General features: G+C 48.1%; 1 protein-coding gene across 1 annotated transcript in view; it reads right to left on the reverse strand.

Annotated features, from left to right (window-relative positions):
• NIN (ninein) overlaps positions 1 to 18,416 on the reverse strand; it is a 147,880-nt gene that overhangs the window by 84,868 nt on the left and 44,596 nt on the right. The window contains exons 4-5 of the mRNA XM_082229404.1: positions 17,987 to 18,068; positions 2,913 to 3,082 (exon numbers count right to left, since the gene is read on the reverse strand). Coding sequence (XP_082085530.1) covers positions 2,913 to 3,082; positions 17,987 to 18,068 — 252 coding nt within the window. The remainder of the gene's footprint in view (positions 1 to 2,912; positions 3,083 to 17,986; positions 18,069 to 18,416) is intronic.

The raw sequence follows: 18,416 nt of genomic DNA on the forward strand, positions 1-18,416 counted from the left end.
GCCTGCGGCCTGTCTCACCAGAGTGGTGCATGCTCTGGTTATCTCCCGCTTGGACTACTGCAATGCACTCTACGTGGGGCTACCTTTGAAGGTGACCCGGAAACTACAACTAATCCAGAACGCGGCAGCTAGACTGGTGACTGGGAGCGGCCGCAGAGACCACATAACCCCGGTCTTGAAAGACCTACATTGGCTCCCAGTACATTTCCGAGCACAATTCAAAGTGTTGGTGCTGACCTTTAAAGCCCTAAACGGCCTTGGTCCAGTATATCTGAAGGAGCGTCTCCACCCGCATCGTTCTGCCCGGACACTGAGGTCCAGCTCTGAGGGCCTTCTGGTGGTTCCCTCACTGCGAGAAGCCAAGTTACAGGGAACCAGGCAGAGGGCCTTCTCGGTAGTGGCGCCTTCCCTGTGGAACACCCTCCCACCAGATGTCAAAGAGAACAACAACTACCAGGCTTTTAGAAGACATCTGAAGGCATCCCTGTTTCGGGAAGCTTTTAATGTTTGATGTATTATAGTATTTTAATATTCTTTTGGAAGCCGCCCAGAGTGGCTGGGGAAGCCCAGCCAGATGGCGGGGTATAAATAATAAATTATTATTATTATTATTATTATTATTATTATTATTATTATTATGCACTCCTGACAACAGGAGGCTGGACTTGTGGGCCATTGGCGTGGTCCAGAAGGCCTTTCTTGTGTTCCTGCCACTTGTCATGACAGCTGGCATTTCACTTGGGCATTAGGAAGAAAAACTGACTGCAACATGATGGGGAAGACCCAGCTCTGTTGCTCTTTGAGCAAACAGCAACAACAACAAACCTTTCTGTGTTGACCTTTAAAGCCCTAAACGGCCTCGGCCCAGTGTACCTGAAGGAGCATCTCCACCCCCATCATTCTGTCTGGACACTGAGGTCCAGCACCGAGGGCCTTCTGGCGGTTCCCTCGCTACAAGAAGTGAGGCTATAGGGAACCAGACAGAGGGCCTTCTCGGTGGTGGCTCCCACCCTGTGGAACGCCCTCCCACCAGATGTCAAAGAGATAAACAACTACCTGACATTTAGAAAACATCTGAAGGCAGCCCTGTTCGGGGAAGGTTTTAAAGTGTGACATTTCGATGTATATTTTTGTTGGAAGCCGCCCAGAGTGGCTGGGGAAACCCAGCCAGAGGGGCGGGGTACAAATAATAAATTATTATTATTTCTGCCCTTTGTTAAAAAGGAACCTCTGCATACAAGATTCAAAACTGTTGAGCAACACAAGTTCTGTCGTGGGAGACTGGAAGATGGCAACAAGGTGAAGGACTTGGGACCACACAGCGGTGGGAAAGGGGACGAGATATCAGCATGCAAGAGGGAACACAAACACAAATGACTGCACTGTGGAACACAAAATCAGCAGCCGAGAGTACAGGGTGTTTGCTTTTTGAAGATCCTGGCAGTGAGCAGATATTGTAACAATTCTGGGGAACGCAGCAACCTGCTCACATGCCAGGGCTGAAGGTGCCCCCTTTGCCCTAGATACCTCCAGCTGTGGAGTCACTAACCAAGGTTGTCACTCATCAAGAGAGGGCGCAGTGGGGACATGGGACAGTGTCGCGAGTCCAGAGTCCAGCAGCAAGCAGGACACAGAGTCAGAGGCTGTAGTCACTGGCCGAGGATCAGGCTGAGGCTCTTGGAGATCAGGAGGTCACAGAGCCTGGAGCGGACAGACAGGAGTCCACAGAACCACCTCCCACACTGCCAGGGGAAAACCAGGACTCTCGTGGGCACCTTCCTCCAATCTTGGGGAAGCAGATGCCTCCCACAGCATCTCACTGGTGTGGCAGCGTAAGAAGTACAGGGGTGGGAGGCCTGGGAGCCAAGGATTGTGGAGCCTGGCAGACAGGTGGTGGGACAAGCAGAGGCCTTTGTTGGAGCAACTTGCTCAGTCGGAGCTCTCCATGGTTCTGCAATTTCTGAGCCTGCCTTATCCCATCAGGATCAACACGGGGGCAAATGGAGGGGTGGGGAATTGATTGAAATATGACAGCACTTTTGCAAGGTCAGTTCTCCAACACAGACATCTGGCATGCAGAAAAGGGCTACTGGAAATTTTCTGCTGATAGACGGTGGAGGGCCGGGCAAGCAGAACTTGGGAACTCTAGGACCGCCTCTTTCCATATGAACCTACCCGGACCCTGAGTTTATCTTCTGAGGCCCTCCTTTCTGTGCCTCCTCCTTAAGAGGTCTGGAGGGTTTCAACACAAGAACAGGGCCTTCTCTGCAGTGGCTCCCCGTCTGTGGAAGTTCGCCTGGCGCCTTCATTATACAGCTTTAGGTGTCAGGCAAAAACGTTCCTTTTTAACCAGGCCTTTGGTTGACCTGATCAACATCCTATACCCTTTTAAAATGTGGCTCTTTTTTGCGGGGTTTGTGTGTATATTATTGGGTTATTGTTTTTATTCTGATTTTATATATTGTGATCTTTTTGTGAACCGCCTTGAGACTTCCAGGTATAGGACGGTATATAAATTCAATAAATAAATAAGAACGAAAACAACTGGCTTCACACATGCTAGTCAGGAGTAATTCTCAGTCCTCCCTGCATTGCAGGGGGTTGGACTAGATGGCCCTTAGGGTCCCTTCCAACACTACAATTCTATGATTCCCCTAGTGAGGCAGCCTCTTCTATATGCTTTTGCTCAAGACCAATCATGTCCGAAACAAGCAAACCCCCATATAAAGAGGCAGGTCTCCAGGGGGTTTAAATACAGTTCTGTCAACAGGGTGATAAACTTGACACAACATTTGGAGACCATAAACTACCTTAAATGCACACAGGGACAGGGACACACACACTCCCTCTTTCAATCTGAGCTCCCATCTCGACTCTCTTTATCCACCAAGGTTGCTATTAAAATCCTTTACCTCCTCGCAGTCATTGTTGGAGATGCAAGATGGCTGGGCTTCCTCATTCAGAGGCTCGATCACCGTCACCTCCGCAAAGTCCTCCACGGATTTCTGAAACTCCGGCAGAGATCGCCTCCCATAGCGCTTCCCACCTTTGATGTATTTGGGTTGGGCTTCTGGGGAAGAATCTACAAGCAAGAGACAGAATCCGAGACGTTAGGTACTGTATTTTTTGCTCTATAAGACGCACTTTTTCCCTCCTAAAAAGTAAGGGGAAATGTGTGTGCGTCTTATGGAGCGAATGCAGGCTGCGCAGCTATGCCAGAATCCAGAACAGCAAGAGGGATTGCTGCTTTCGCTGCGCAGCGATCCCTCTTGCTGTTCTGGCTTCTGAGATTCAGAGTATTTTTTTTCTTGTTTTCCTCCTCCAAAAACTAGGTGCGTCTTGTGGTCTGGTGCATCTTATGGAGCGAAAAATATGATAATCTCTCCAGGAAGAGATGCCCCTGCCCTAGGAATGATGCAAGAGTTTTCATATTCCTCTAGGAACAGAGGAAGCTGCATTATACTGTGTCAAGCCATTGGGTCCACTTAGTTCAGTATTGCAGGCACGGACTGGCAGTTGCTCTCCAGGGCTGCAGGCAGCAGACATTCCCAGTCGTACCTGAAGATGCCAGGAACTGAATTGTGCAACTTCTGCAATGCAAAGCAGGTGCTTCCAAATTGAGCTGAGCTGAGTCCAAAACAACCAACAGACCCCACCGGGATCTGAACCCAGGATTTCCTGTTTACCAAACAAGCACTTTGACCAACTAAGCTACATTTCTGCACCACTGTATGCCTGATCTCACTTGCAAGAAACCGCGGGAGAAATGTGACCATCTCCCCAGAGCCAACATCTTTTTGGCATCAGGCGAAGGTGTTTTTATTTAGCCAGGCCTTGGACCTTGTTATTGGCTTTTCATGCTGTTGTGGCTACAACCGGATTTTCTTCCTGCTAGGCTTTTTGTTGAAATCTGATGTTTTTAAGAATGGTTTTATTCTGGGGCCTCTCCAAAGAGCAAAAAATAAACCGATCGTAAAATTGCAAGGATTCAGCAGCATGAGATGAGGAGACAGAAAGACGGGGCACATATTAGAATACTCCGAGAAATCCTTTGGAAGCCCAGACTGAGAGCCCCTCCAGTGTCGCCGTGCCGATCCCTTTTATACAAATTCCCTCTCCGAGCTTGTTAGTGCAAATGTATTCGCCAGCTTAGCTATGCAATGAATTATAAAATACACAGGACCAGGAACCCTTTGATATCCCTCTCTCTATCCCCCTCCCACCGGACTTGCACCCCATCCATGCATATTGCAAACCCTGGGGAACGCAGGCGGGCGGGCGGGTGTTTGAACAAGGCAATTTTAACAAGATTTCCTGCAGCTGGAGCCTGGACATGAAAGCCATCCGATGAAGTGCGCAGATAGGGAAAATCAGAAACGAGACAGGCTGATTAAATAAGACCCAGAAGAACAAAAGCAAACCTTATCATCACCATTAAAGCTGGGCTGCTGGCAATTGGTAGCCCACAGAATCTCTCTGCCATGTTAGCTCTGGTAGATTCTCTATGGCCCGTTCATTTTCTTGCTATGCCTTAAAAAACTGGGGTGGGGGGTTATTTCATTACAGCAAAGCGCAATTGGATTTCTCCAAAGCAGAGAGAAGCTAACCCACCATGGTGTGTGTGTGTGTGTGTATGTCCTGTGCCAGGAGAGATCTGGGGGGAATTGCCAGGGCACTGTGACAACAGACCTCCTTGCGAGACTTAGCCCAGGTTTTCTTCAGCCAAAGCAACAAAGGAAGTCCTGCTCAGCTATGCCAGCAACCCCATGTGACAACAACTTTAAAGATGCTGCAACGCAAACCATTGAAGGAATGAGTTTGCCTGCACCTATTCAGATTACAAGTGGAGGTCCACATAGAATCATAGTCAGAATCTCCTATCTCGTAATTTGAAGCCATGGGTTCGAGTCCTGCCCTCCAGAGAAGGAAAAAACAAGCCTGTGCCATCTTCCGTGTGACAGCCTCTAGATACAGTGGTACCTCGGGTTAAGTACTTAATTCGTTCCGGAGGTCCGTTCTTAACCTGAAACTGTTCTTAACCTGAAGCACCACTTTAGCTAATGGGGCCTCCTGCTGTTGCTGCACCGTCGGAGCACGATTTCTGTTCTCATCCTGAAGCAAAGTTCTTAACCTGAAGCACTATTTCTGGGTTAGCAGAGACTGTAACCTAAAGCGTATGTAACCTGAAGCGTATGTAACCTGAGGTACCACTGTATTTGAAGATGGCTATCATCTCTCCTCTCAGTCTTCTCTTCTCCAGGCTAAAGGAGCCAGTGTGGTGTAGTGGTTAAGAGCGGTGGACTCGTAATCTGGGGAACCGGGTTCGCGTCTCTGCTCCTCCACCTGCAGCTGCTGGGTGACCTTGGGCCAGTCACACTTCTCTGAAGTCTCTCAGCCCCACTCACCTCACAGAGTGTTTGTTGGGGGGGAGGAAGGGAAAGGAGAATGTTAGCCGCTTTGAGACTCCTTCGGGTAGTGATAAAGCGGGATATCAAATCCAAACTCTCTTCTTCTTAAACATACCCAGCTCCTTCAACTAGAAGCTTGGCTTCTAGACTCTTGATCATCTTAACTGCCCTCCTCTGCACACATTCCTGCTTGTGGCGTCCAGAACTGGATACAGGACTCCAGGTGTGGACTGACCAAGGCAGAAGAGAGTGGGACTTGATCTGGACACTAGACTTCTGTTGATGCAGCCCAGAAGAGAATTAGCTTTTTTTTTTGCTGCTGCATCACACTGTGGACTCATGTCAAGCTTGTGATCCACTAAGACTCCTAGACCCCTTTACCCATGTACTGCTAGCAAGCTACATGTATGACTAGTAAGCCAGGTGACTGAATGCTCTTCCATAAAGTCCACACATACATGCACCTTTTCAGATAAAGCTAGATATAAATAAAATTTATTATTATTAGAAGACAGGGAGGAAGCTCAGCTCTGCCCTCGCTGGTCCTGGAAGGATCCTTTAAAAAAGTCCCATATGCTCAGAGACTTTGCGCCTGTTCATTGGGGGAGATAGGAAGCCCAGAGCAGTTGTTCTTTAGATGTCCCTTTTATGAAGAGGCACGTAGTGAGACCATTGATCCCCTGCAGGTGAGGCTCGCTGACCTCCCAGAAAAGCAGAAATTCAACCTTTTCCTGTTAGGCAAAGATCATAAGACGACCCGGATGGTTGCCAGATTCTGTGTACAGATCTGTAAGGCACAGACCATCCCCCAACCCAAACTAGTTCATTAAGAAAATCCCCAAACTCGGTTCCATGGGTGACTCTGGGTCATCTCTCTGCGGTAGTTTATCTTAAAGTTTAAGTGTCTATACGCTTATCGCACGTATAAATTTCAAATTTATTGTTGTACATTGTTTTAAATGTTTGTTTTCCCTCTGGGATTGTACCCCTAGTGTGCTTTATAAGCTGGTCTTCGACTGTAATAAATTATCTATCTATCTAAAGTAAAGGTAAAGGGACCCCTGACCATTAGGTCCAGTCGTGGCCTACTCTGGGGTTGCGGCGCTCATCTCGCTTTATTGGCTGAGGGAACCGGCGTACAGCTTCCGGGTCATGTGGCCAGCATGACTAAGCTGCTTCTGGCGAACCAGAGCAGCGCAAGGAAACACCATTTACCTTCCTGCCAGAGTGGTACCTATTTATCTACTTGCACTTTGACGTGTGTTCACACTGCTAGGTTGGCAGGAGCAGGGACCAAGCAACGGGAGAGATTTGAACTGGCAACCTTCTGATCAGCAAGCCCTAGGCTCTGTGATTTAACCCACAGCGCCATCTGCATCTCTATCTATCTATCTATTTATCATCTATCTATCAGGGAGAAAAATCCTGCTAATCTTATATTCTCCCTGACATGCTGGCTTCCTTCCACTCACCTCTTTTGCTCCCCACAGAAGAGCACTGACTCACAGAAGCCCAGCTCTACAATTTGAAGTGGTCAACTGCAAAAGGAGAAATCTTGCGCTGGATCAGACCAATGATCCGTGTAGTCCAGCATCCTGCTCTCCCAGTGGCCAAGCACATACCTCTGTGAAGCCCGAAAGCAGGAGCCAAGTGCAAGAATGATGTCATTTGACTTGACAGAGGAGGCAGAACCGCCAGGGGAAGTGCTGTGGCTCAGAGATGGAGCACCCTCTTTTATACATTTCCGTATATACTTTATAGTACGTTTCCGAGCACAAATCAAAGTGTTGGTGGTGACCTTTAAAGCCCTAAACGGCCTCGGCCCTGTATACCTGAAGGAGCATCCAATGAAGGAACATTAGGAAGAACTTCCTGACAGTAAGAGCTGTTCGACAGTGGAATTTGCTGGAGCTATTATTATATTATTATTGGAGGGCAACCAAAATGGTCAAAGGCCTGGAAACGATGCCTTATGAGGAACGGCTAAGGGAGCTGGGCATGTTCAGCCTGGAGAAGAGGAGGTTAACGGGTGATATGATAGCCATGTTCAAATATATAAAAGGATGTCACATAGAGGAGGGAGAAAGGTTGTTTTCTGCTGCTCCAGAGAAGTGGACACGGAGCAATGGATCCAAACTACAAGAAAGAAGATTCCACCTAAACGTTAGGAAGAACCTCCTGACAGTAAGAGCTGTTCGGCAGTGGAATTTGCTGCCAAGGAGTGTGGTGGAGTCTCCTACTTTGGAGGTCTTTAAGCAGAGGCTTGACAACCATATGTCAGGATTGCTCTGATGGTGTTTCCTGCTTGGCAGGGGGTTGGACTCGATGGCCCTTGTGGTCTCTTCCAACTCTATGATTCTATGATCTCCACCCCCATCGTTCTGCCCAGGCACTGAGGTCCAGCGCCGAGGGCCTTCTGGCGGTTCCCTCATTGCGAGAAACCAAGTTACAGGGAACCAGGCAGAGGGCCTTCTCGGTGGTGGCACCTGCCCTGTGGAACTCCCTCCCACCAGATGTCAAAGAAATAAACAACTATCTGACATTTAGAAGACATCTGAAGGCAGTCCTGTTCAGGGAAGTTTTTAATGTTTAATGCTGTATTGTGTTTTTAATATTTTGTTGGAAGCCGCCCAGAGTGGCTGGGGAAACCCAGCCAGATGGGCAGGGTATAAATCAGGCTTCCTCAACCTCGGCCCTCCAGATGTTTTTGGCCTACAAATCCCATGATCCCTAGCAAGCAGGACCAGTGGTCAGGGATGACGGGAATTGTAGTCTCAAAACATCTGGAGGGCCGAGGTTGAGGAAGCCTGGTGTAAATATATAAATAATAATAATAATAATAATAATAATAATAATAATAATAATTATACAAAAGTTTCCAGGTTCAATCCCTGACATCTCCAGGTACCACTGGGAGAGGCTGCCAGTCAGTGCAGACAGCCCTGAGCTAGATATGCCCAATGGCCTGACTCGTAATACGAGGCAGCTTGCTTCCTAACACAGCCACTATAGCTAGTATCCTTAGAAGAAGAAGAAGAGTTTGGGTTTGATATCCTGCTTTATCACTCCCCTTCAGGAGTCTCAAAGCGGCTCACAATCTCCTTTCCCTTCCTCCCCCACAAGAAACACTCTGTGAGGTGAGTGGGGCTGGGAGACTTCAGAGAAGTGTGACTGGCCCAGGGTCACCCAGCCGCTGCAGGTGGAGGAGCGGAGATGCGAACCCGGTTCCCCAGATTACGAGTCCACCGCTCTTAACCACTATACTGCACTGGTAGCATTTCCTTGTGCCTTTAGACAGGGCTTTCTTAAGCATAGCCGGCACTGTGGTGCAAATATCTCTCTGACGCCCCCCCCCCCATTTCCCAGAGTTTTTAAGGGGGGGGACTTTGGTCTGGCTCCTTTACATCATGTGGTCTGACATGCGCTCAGCGCTGCCAGTGGCGTAGCGTGGGGGGTGCAGGGGGGGCCGGCCGCACCGGGCGCAACACCTGGGGGTTAGGGTTAGGGGGCGCAAATCCACGGGTTAGGGGGCGCAAATTACTTGCCTTGCCCCGGGTGCTGACAACCCACGCTACGCCACTGAGCGCTGCACATAAGAGGTTCCCAGATTGCAGCCCAGATGGCCTCCAGTGAAGCTTTGCTCTAAGCGCCCGGTGCCCCTTACCGGCCCCTGTCTAGGGAAGTCTGTGCCACAGGACGGCCAGCAAGCAGATAAGGTGGCTTGCCAGCTGTGCCATCCTTGCTCGGTGCTGGGATTGCACAGGGCGCTTCCCTTCTCCGCTCGCAGACTCCACAGGGATGCACACAGGCAGCGATGTGGCCAAAAGGGGTGCCCCACCCCTGGCCCTGATCGCACCCGTCAGGCACCCAGGCAGCCCTGGCGGGAGGAGACGCGAAGGGGCTCCTAACCAGTACACTGTTAGGAAATTCAAGCCTTATCAGGAGAAACTGGCCATTCTCCAGGCACCCGGCTTGATCTCCCTGTTGACCTCCCTGTCTGCATTCCCCAGCAGGATACAGGCTAGGTCGCGATCGGCGATCCTCCTCAGCGTGAAAAGGACACGCCACTCTTCCCTGCTCCCTGCTCCCCCCAGGGAGGAGAAAGAGGTAGACAGAAATGTATTTACATGTCTTTATTTCTGTCCTTGCAGCGTTACAGAAAACACGTCTGCTCTGTTCAAAATCCAACAGCCGAGAGAGAATAAACTCCTCCTCCTGCACTTCCTGTACAGGTCATATTACACTCTGAGCTAATTCCGGTGCTCCGCACAGTGAATAGACTGTCCCTCTGGTTCCCACGGAACAGTCCCAACATTCCCATCATGTTTTGCCTTCCAGCTAGCTGCAGCTCGCTGCCGCATTGCATCCATATTGTAACACTGGCTTACATGAACACTGGCTTCATGAACTTGCCTGATCCCCTTTTTAAAAAATATCCAAGCTGGTAGCCATGCCCATACCTTATTAAGGGGTTTTTGTGGGGGCCAGCTCTTCTCTTTTGTTTAATCTACTGAGCTGCTTTCGTTTGGAATTATTTTCCTCGATTTTAATTGCAGCAGTCCGTCAGTGAAGGACGGGCACAGAACCTTAGGAAGATATCAATAAATACAAACAACTATCTCCTCCAGTCTGTATCTGGGGTGGATTTCAAAATTGTGGTTTTGGTTTCGTTGACGTACGGTATGTCGCTCGCTGTTGCTTTTTGCTGCAAGATCGCTTCGAGATATTTTACGGAAAGCAATGTGTAATTGGAACCGAACAGCTAAATAAATAAATAAGATCATTTTCTACACACACACACACACACACACACACACACACACACACACACACATCTCTTGCCTCTTCAGCCTCCTGAGCAAGTCTGGAAGGAAGAGAAGAGAGGTCCATTGAAGGCAACCTCCTTGCCGATGGCTATGCATCAATTTTTATGGCTCAAGCCAAAGTCTGCAGCCATTAAAAATTGGGGGGAGCGCTCTGGATATCGGAGGCCCTGGGCTGCTGTGGATCCCGCAGATGTTGCGGCTGACTCCATTCAATGAAGGGAATCAGCAGGCGGAGAGCTGTAACCTGCCCCCCTCCCCTTGCCAGCCCGACTGCTCGCCCCCCACAACCAGCCATTGCCAGGGGCTATGCTTTGTTATGTATCGACATCAGATGCAAGGCTTCTCTGTAAGGAGGGAAAAGAAACCTCATATTGACTTTCTTTGCACATATACACACAACTCAGATTTGAGCGGGGATGTGTGTCTGTGGAATAGAGACGCTCTTGATTTCTGATTATTTATTTAACAAAACCTGTAGACCGGCGGATTGTAATAAAACCTGAAAGTGACTCGATTTCTGAAGGCTGCGAGTGTGTGCTTCTGAAATACACACCACCTTAGGGTGCTACGGTGTTTTTTCCTTTATTTTTAAAGAAAAGGCACGACTGTAATGTCAAAAGACACAAAGGGGCAAGTTTGTGTTTCATTCTCTTTTTTTTTAACATAGCACGTTATCCTTTCATTGTTGTTGTTGTTGTTTACTCGTTTAGACATGTCTGACTCTTCGTGACCCCCTGGACCAGAGCACACCAGGCACTCCTGTCTTCCACTGCCTCCTGCAGTTTGGTCAAACTCATGCTGGTAGCTTCGAGAACACTGACCCACCATCTCATCCTCTGTTGTCCCCTTCTCCTTGTGCCCTCCATCTTTCAGGACAATGGCTAGGAACGATGGGAGTTTGTCTAGCAATGTGTTGAGGTGCTGCAAGCTGTTGGTATTTTATATTTTGATTAAAGGGGGAAATACTAGATGTTGTTGTTGTTGTTGTTTAGTCGTGTCCGACTCTTCCCCTTCTCCTTGTGCCCTCCATCTTTCCCAGCATCAGGGTCTTTTCCAGGGAGTCTTCTCTTCTCATGAGGTGGCCAAAGTCTTGGAGCCTCAGCTTCAGGATCTGTCCTTCCAGTGAGCACTCAGGGCTGATTTCCTTCAGAATGGAGAGGTTGGATCTTCTTGCAACCCATGGGACTCTCAAGAGTCTCCTCCATAGCTTTTACTATACGGACCTTTGTTGGCAAGGTGATGTCTCTGCTTTTTAAGATGCTGTCTAGGTTTGTCATTGCTTTTCTCCCAAGAAGCAGGAGTCTTTTACTTTCGTGACTGCTGTCACCATCTGCAATGATCATGGAGCCCAAGAAGGTAAAATCTCTCACTGCCTCCATTTCTTCCCCTTCTATTAAAACCAGAATGGGGAAATTCTGACCTGCAGGCCTCCCCAGTTGGCCCACGAGGCCATTTTGGTCAAGTCATGCCGACCTATCTGACACCTGATGTCAGATACGATGTCTGGTGCAGGAAAGGTAAAGACATGGCTCCGCCAAAATGTTTTTTTTGGAGGTACCTGCTGATCAGGTGATTGGCAGCACCTGCAAATCTTTATGCAATTTGATCTACAAGACAGCAATTTGAAAGGGGCGCTGCAAGACCTGGAAACCAATTGATTTGAGAAGCCCCATTCAAAGTGCTAGCTTGCAGACCCTTTTGCAAAGCACAGCCATAACAGTTTGGAGAACTGGGCGCAAGCTAACAAAATGAATTTCAGTAGGGACAAATGTCAGGCTCTGCACTTGGGCTGGAGGAACGAGATGCACAAATATCGAATAGGGGGCATCTGTCTTACTAGCAGTACAGTCATACCTCGGGATGAATACGCTTCAGCTTAAATATTTTCGGGTTGCGCGTTACTTCCGGGTTACAGCGCTCGTGCTGGCACTCAAAATGACGTCACGTGCATGCGTGGAAGCAGCAAAACACGAAACAAGATCCACGCAGGCACGTTTTACGTTCGCTTCAGGATGCAAACAGGGTTCCGGAACAGATCCCGTTCGCATCCAGAAGTACCACTGTACATGTGAAAAGGATCTAGTGGACTTAGTGGACCACAAGTTTAAAATGAGCCAAGAGTGTGATGCTGCAGCAAAAAAAGCTAATGCCATTCTAGGTTGCATCAACAGAAGTCTAGTGTCAGGGAAAGTCATAGTTCTGCTTGATTCTGTCTTGGCCAGACCACACCTGGAGTACTGGGTCCAATTCTGGTCTCCACAGTTTAAGAAGGTTGTTGAGAAGCTGGAATGTGTGCAGAGGAGGGCGACCAAGATGAACAAGGGTCTGGAAACCAAACCTGATGAGGAATGGTTGAAGGAGCTTGGGTATGATTAGCCTGGAAAAGAGGAGACTGAGAGGAGATAAGATAGCCATCTTCAAATATCTCAAGGGCTGTCACATGGAAGAGGGAACAAGCTTGTTTTCTCCTGCTCTGAAGGGGAGGACTCGAGCCCATGGCTTCAAGTTACAAGAAAGGGGATTCTGACTAAATATCAGGAAACTTTCTGACAGTAAAAGCTATTACTGGAGCTATTATTATATTATTATTGGAGGGCAACCAAAATGGTCAAAGGCCTGGAAACAATGCCTTATGAGGAACGGCTAAGGGAGCTGGGCATGTTTAGCCTGGAGAAGAGGAGGTTAAGGGGTGATATGATAGCCATGTTCAAATATATAAAAGGATGTCACATAGAGGAGGGAGAAAAGTTGTTTTCTGCTGCTCCAGAGAAGCGGACACGGAGCAATGGATCCAAACTACAAGAAAGAAGATTCCACCTAATCATTAGGAAGAACTTCCTGACAGTAAGAGCTGTTCGACAGTGGAATTTGCTGCCAAGGAGTGTGGTGGAGTCTCCTGCTTTGGAGGTCTTTAAGCAGAGGCTTGACAACCATATGTCAGGAGTGCTCTGATGGTGTTTCCTGCTTGGCAGAGGGTTGGACTCGATGGCCCTTGTGGTCTCTTCCAACTCTAGGATTCTATGATTCTATTAAACAGTGGAACAGTTTCCCTCAGGAAGTTGTGGCCTCTCTTTCATTGGCAGTTGTAAAGCAGAGACTGGACATCCCTCTGTCATGGATGCTTGAGCTGAGATTCCTGAATTGCAGGGGGTTGGACTAGATGGCCCTCGGGGTCCCTTCCAAATCTACGATTCTATGATTCTATGAGACCCCTGCGGGCAAGGGAGGGGAGGTCGATTTTGGTCTCTGTGATGTCAGGAGCCTGAGAGGTGGGCAGGAGGAGATGGTAGCTTTGCCCAGGGCCAGATTTAGGTTTGATGAGGCCCTCAGCTCCTGAAGGTAATGGGGCCCTTTATCTGCCCAGCTGTCCTTTGTCAACAACAAATTGTCACTGTTTTTTTGTGTGTGTTGAATATATGCTATATGGTAATTTATAGACTTCATAGGTATCTCAAGCCATTTGCACATAACAGTCAATGCAGAATGTAGGCACCCTATACAGTGGTACCTCTGGTTGCGAACAGGATCTGTTCCGGAGGCCTGTTTGCAACATGAAAAGAGCACAACCCACAGCAGCGCGTCTGCACATGCACATGTTGCGATTCCTCGCTTCTGCGCATGATGTCATTTTGCACCTCTGCGCATGCGCGAGTGGCGAAACCCGGAAGTAACCCTTTCCGGTACTTCCGGGTCGCTGCGAGATGTATCCTGAAAGAATGTAACATGAAGCGGACATAACATGAGGTATGACTGTAGATAGAAATGTGCAAACCAGTGATATTTTAGGGAGCAAGCTAGCAGGTGGGGCCCATGACTTACGTCATAGGAGCCCACACTATTGCTGTTTGTAGATTTTATTTTATTTGTTTTTTATCTTATATTTCGGAAATGTACAGCCAGGTTTTTTTCCCCTTTAATTTTTTTTGGGGGAGCCCCAAGAGAGTGAAGCCTGAAGCCGGAGCCTGTTTAGCTTATATGAAAATCCGGCACTGGCTTTGCCCGCTGGACAGATCCAGCTCCTCTTTGAATTTTTGTGGGGTTTTTTTTTTACAATCGAGAGGTATACAAATAAACAGATTGCCAAGATTGCTGCACAACACTCAAATCTAGCAGGTTCCCACCCTGGGCAGGGCTCTGTGGCCCATCAAGGAGAATTAGTGTCGGCTCACTGAGGACCCAAGGCTTGCACCCTGCTAGTATGGGGCAGAACGTACTGGAAGGGACTTCATGCAACTCCTGTTTGTTCTTCAGAGCCAGGCCAAGAACTCAAGTGGCGCTGAAGAATTTGGAACTGAGGGGCCTTCAATACTGCATGGAATGTGAAAAACCTTAGGCGTGGTTCCTCCGAGAATCACAACTGCATGCCAAATTTTTAATATTCAACGCTGTATTCTTTTTAACACTCGATTGGGAGCCACCCAGAGTGGCTGGGGAAACTCAGCCAGATGGGCGGGGTATAAATAATAAATTATTATTATTATTATTATTATTATTATTATTATTATTATTAACACAACATCACACTAGAGTAGAAGAGCACTTCTCAGTTTGGTCCAGAAATAATCCCATTTGACCGATCGCTTGGCAGGATGCACACTGTTAAGAGATAACCCCAATCAATCTGGGTTATTTTTGGACCATGAGTTCTGTGGTTGCATCTGGCGTCCCGACACAAAGAGGGGCTCACTTTCCCTCCTTGATGGGGATGGCAGCAGCTAGACCTGGACTGAGGCCTCTTGTGCCCGTTCCCGGAGGTAAAAAAACAGAACAAAACTAGGAACTCAGGTCAAGACAGAAGCGACGGAGCAGCCCTGATCATTCAAGACATGACAAAAAAAAATGTGACTACAGTGGTACCTCAGGTTACATACGCTTCAGGTTACAGTTGCTTCAGGTTACAGACTCCACTAACCCAGAAATACTACCTCAGGTTAAGAACTTTGCTTCAGGATGAGAATAGAAATCGTTCTCCGGCAGCACGACGGCAGCAGGAGGCCCCATTAGCTAAAGTGGTCTTCAGGTTAAGAACAGTTTCAGGTTAAGAACGGACCTCCGGAACAAATTAAGTACTTAACCCAAGATACCACTGTATGTATTTAGAAAGAAGGGCCTGGGATATCTAGGTAGAGAAAGGCAAGGCAAATTCAATAACAGAGGTCCTGAAGGCTGGTTATTGAACCAAAGCCTTTGCTTCGGTTATTACCTATGTTATTATACAAATATTGGTGTGGTGTATGCCGACAAAGGTCTGTATAGTTAAAGCTATGGTTTTCCCAGTAGTGATGTATGGAAGTGAGGGCTGGACCATAAAGAAGGCTGATCGCTGAAGAATTGATGCTTTTGAATTCTGGTGCTGGAGGAGACTCTGGAGAGTCCCATGGACTGCAAGAAGATCAAATGCATCCATTCTGAAGGAAATCAGCCCTGAGTGCTCACTGGAAGGACAGATCCTGAAGCTGAGGCTCCAAGACTTTGGCCACCTCAGGAGAAGAGAAGACTCCCTGGAAAAGACCCTGATGTTGGGAAAGATTGGGGGGCACAAGGAGAAGGGGACAACAGAGGATGAGATGGTGGGACAGTGTTCTCGAAGCTACCAGCATGAGTTTGACCAAACTGCGGGAGGCAGTGGAAGACAGAGGTGCCTGGTGTGCTCTGGTCCAGGGGGTCACGAAGAGGCGGACACGACTAAATGACTAAACGACTAAACAACAATAACAACATTGGTTAAAGTGCTGGACTGGGACGTGGGAGACCAAGGTTCACTTTGAAAAGAGGTGGGATATTAACGTAATAATAAATGATAGCAATAAATAAATATACACAATTTAATGCCCAAATAGGCTTCCAAGTGGTTTACAAACTTTTAAGAACAAATTACACCAGCAAGATGTAAACAGTTCTGGGGTTGTTGTTCCAAGGCAGGAAGCCAGAGACCGGCTTTGTGTTTCATTATTCTTCAATCGTTTCATTCAAAAAACGACAGCAATGGCTACTCCCTGGGCAACACATAAACGCACACAAACAGACAGACAAGTACGGCGCAATCCTAACCACGTCTGCTCAAGAGTCAGCCCTATTGACTTAAATGGGGTTTGCCCCCGGGGAAATGGAGTTAGGACTGCAGCCTTAAATCCTTAAATAAAACCACATTGTCAAAAAACAACAACACAGGAAAATCATGGAAATCATTTGCCACAGTCACGGTTTAAAAGGCCTGGAACATGTCTCTAGGCTGGCAACCCATTTTCCATCGTGACCAACCAAATGCCTCCAAGATGTCCTTAGACAGCCCTCACCTGCTCTTGGTACCCAGATACTGGTACCCAGAGGCACATCGGCCAACTGCCAACCGCACCCCCTGAAATCGAACCACTCAGGGAAAGGACTTGGGCTACATAGGTGACACCACACCTGCCCCACAGCTCACATCTTATAGGGCAGGAGGATGTACCTTGAAGAAAACAACCTTGAGATGCAAATTAGGACCGTGGGCCAGAGACTCCCTATCGTTGCTCTAGCTCATGGGTAGGCAAACTAAGGCCCGGGGGCCAGATTCGGCCCAATCGCCTTCTCAATCTGGCCCACGGACGGTCTGGGAATCAGCATGTTTTTACATGAGTAGAATGTGCGCTTTTATTTAAAATGCATCTCTGGGTTATTTGTGGGGCACAGGAATTCGTTCATTATTTTTTTCCTAAATATGGTCCGGCCCCCCACAAGGTCTGAGGGACAGTGGACCGGCCCCCTGCTGAAAAAGTTTGCTGACCTCTGCTCTAGCTGGTAGTATGATCAGAACCTCAATGGATAGACAAATCACCCACCACTGAGAGTTTGGTATCAGCCCCCTCCCAAGCCTTGCCAAACAGGCTGCCCATCTCTGCACGTCTTCACTAAAAGTTGCAGAAGTTCCAACTCTATTTTTCCTAAATGCATCAGCAAGTTAGATGGAAAATAGAAGAGAAACAGAAGCTGCAGAACCTCCGCATTTTGTGCCTCAGTGCCTCTCGCCGGCGATGTCTCCTTTAGTTACCCTGCAGTGAAGTATTTGTTTTGCGTGACTAAAGCAAGTCGGTTTTAAAAAATGTTTGCTTTGCAAGCACAGACATGTGCCTGTAGCCCTGGGAACTGGGCAGAAGAAAATCCTCTGTGCACATTCCTGTCATTATGAACCATGGCCAGGGTTGGTACAGCTGGGTAGCTATTTTAGTAGCAAGAGATCACTCTCCTAGGTATGTTGCTTGGAGGAAGGGCGGGGCTCAATAGGGAAATCACCTGCTTTGCATGCAGAAGTATTCAATCCCTGGCAGAATGTCCAGGTAGGGCTTGATCAGAAACCCTGGAGAGCTGCTGCCTGCCAGTGTAGGTAACCCTGAACTAGACGGATCGAGAGCCTGGCTCAAGATGTGCTCTTTGTTATGCTGCAAAAATAATTCAAGAGCAGAGTTTCCCAGCTGTTTTCGGACCTCAGCTGTTTGCAGACTACAATTCCCATCATCCCTGACCACAGGTCCTTCCAGTTAGGGATGATGGGGGTTGTAGTTCAACAACAGCTGGGGACCCAAGTTTAGGAAACTCTGCACTGTTGCTGGGGCGGGAAGATGCCTAAAGCGAGGCCCCTGAATTTAGAGCAAAACAGTGTAAACTGAGAAGCTCTGGAACACCTTCTGACATGGATCTGAGCTCCATCATGCTTTCCACAATCCACTTCCCTTACTGTTGCCAGAATCCAAGCCTATCAGTGATCTGGCTTACCTGGTTCTTGGAAGGACTCTTCATTCGTTAATGTCCTGGACAAGATGAGGATGAGGGCTTCTTTAAACTGGTCAAAGTGGACCTTAAAAAAAAAAGGACAGAAGAAAATACAATGTTTTCAGCAAACTCAGTATGGACAAACCTTTGAAGTGCAATATGCACCCAGAGACATCACCTTGCCAACAAAGACATCACTTTGCAGAGACATCACCTTGCCAACAAAGGTCCATATAGTTCAAGCTATGGTTTTCCCAGTAGTGATGTATGGAAGTGAGAGCTGGACATCAGGTGTCAGATAGGTCGGCATGACTTGACCAAAATGGCCTCGTGGGCCAACTGGGGAGGCCTGCAGGTCAGAAGTTCCCCATTGTGGTTTTAACAGAAGGGGAAGAAATGGAGACAGTGAGAGATTTTACTTTCTTGGGCTCCA

Source organism: Podarcis vaucheri (assembly GCF_965113315.1).
Source record: "Podarcis vaucheri genome assembly, chromosome: 1".
Classification (NCBI taxonomy): Eukaryota; Metazoa; Chordata; class Lepidosauria; order Squamata; family Lacertidae; genus Podarcis; species Podarcis vaucheri.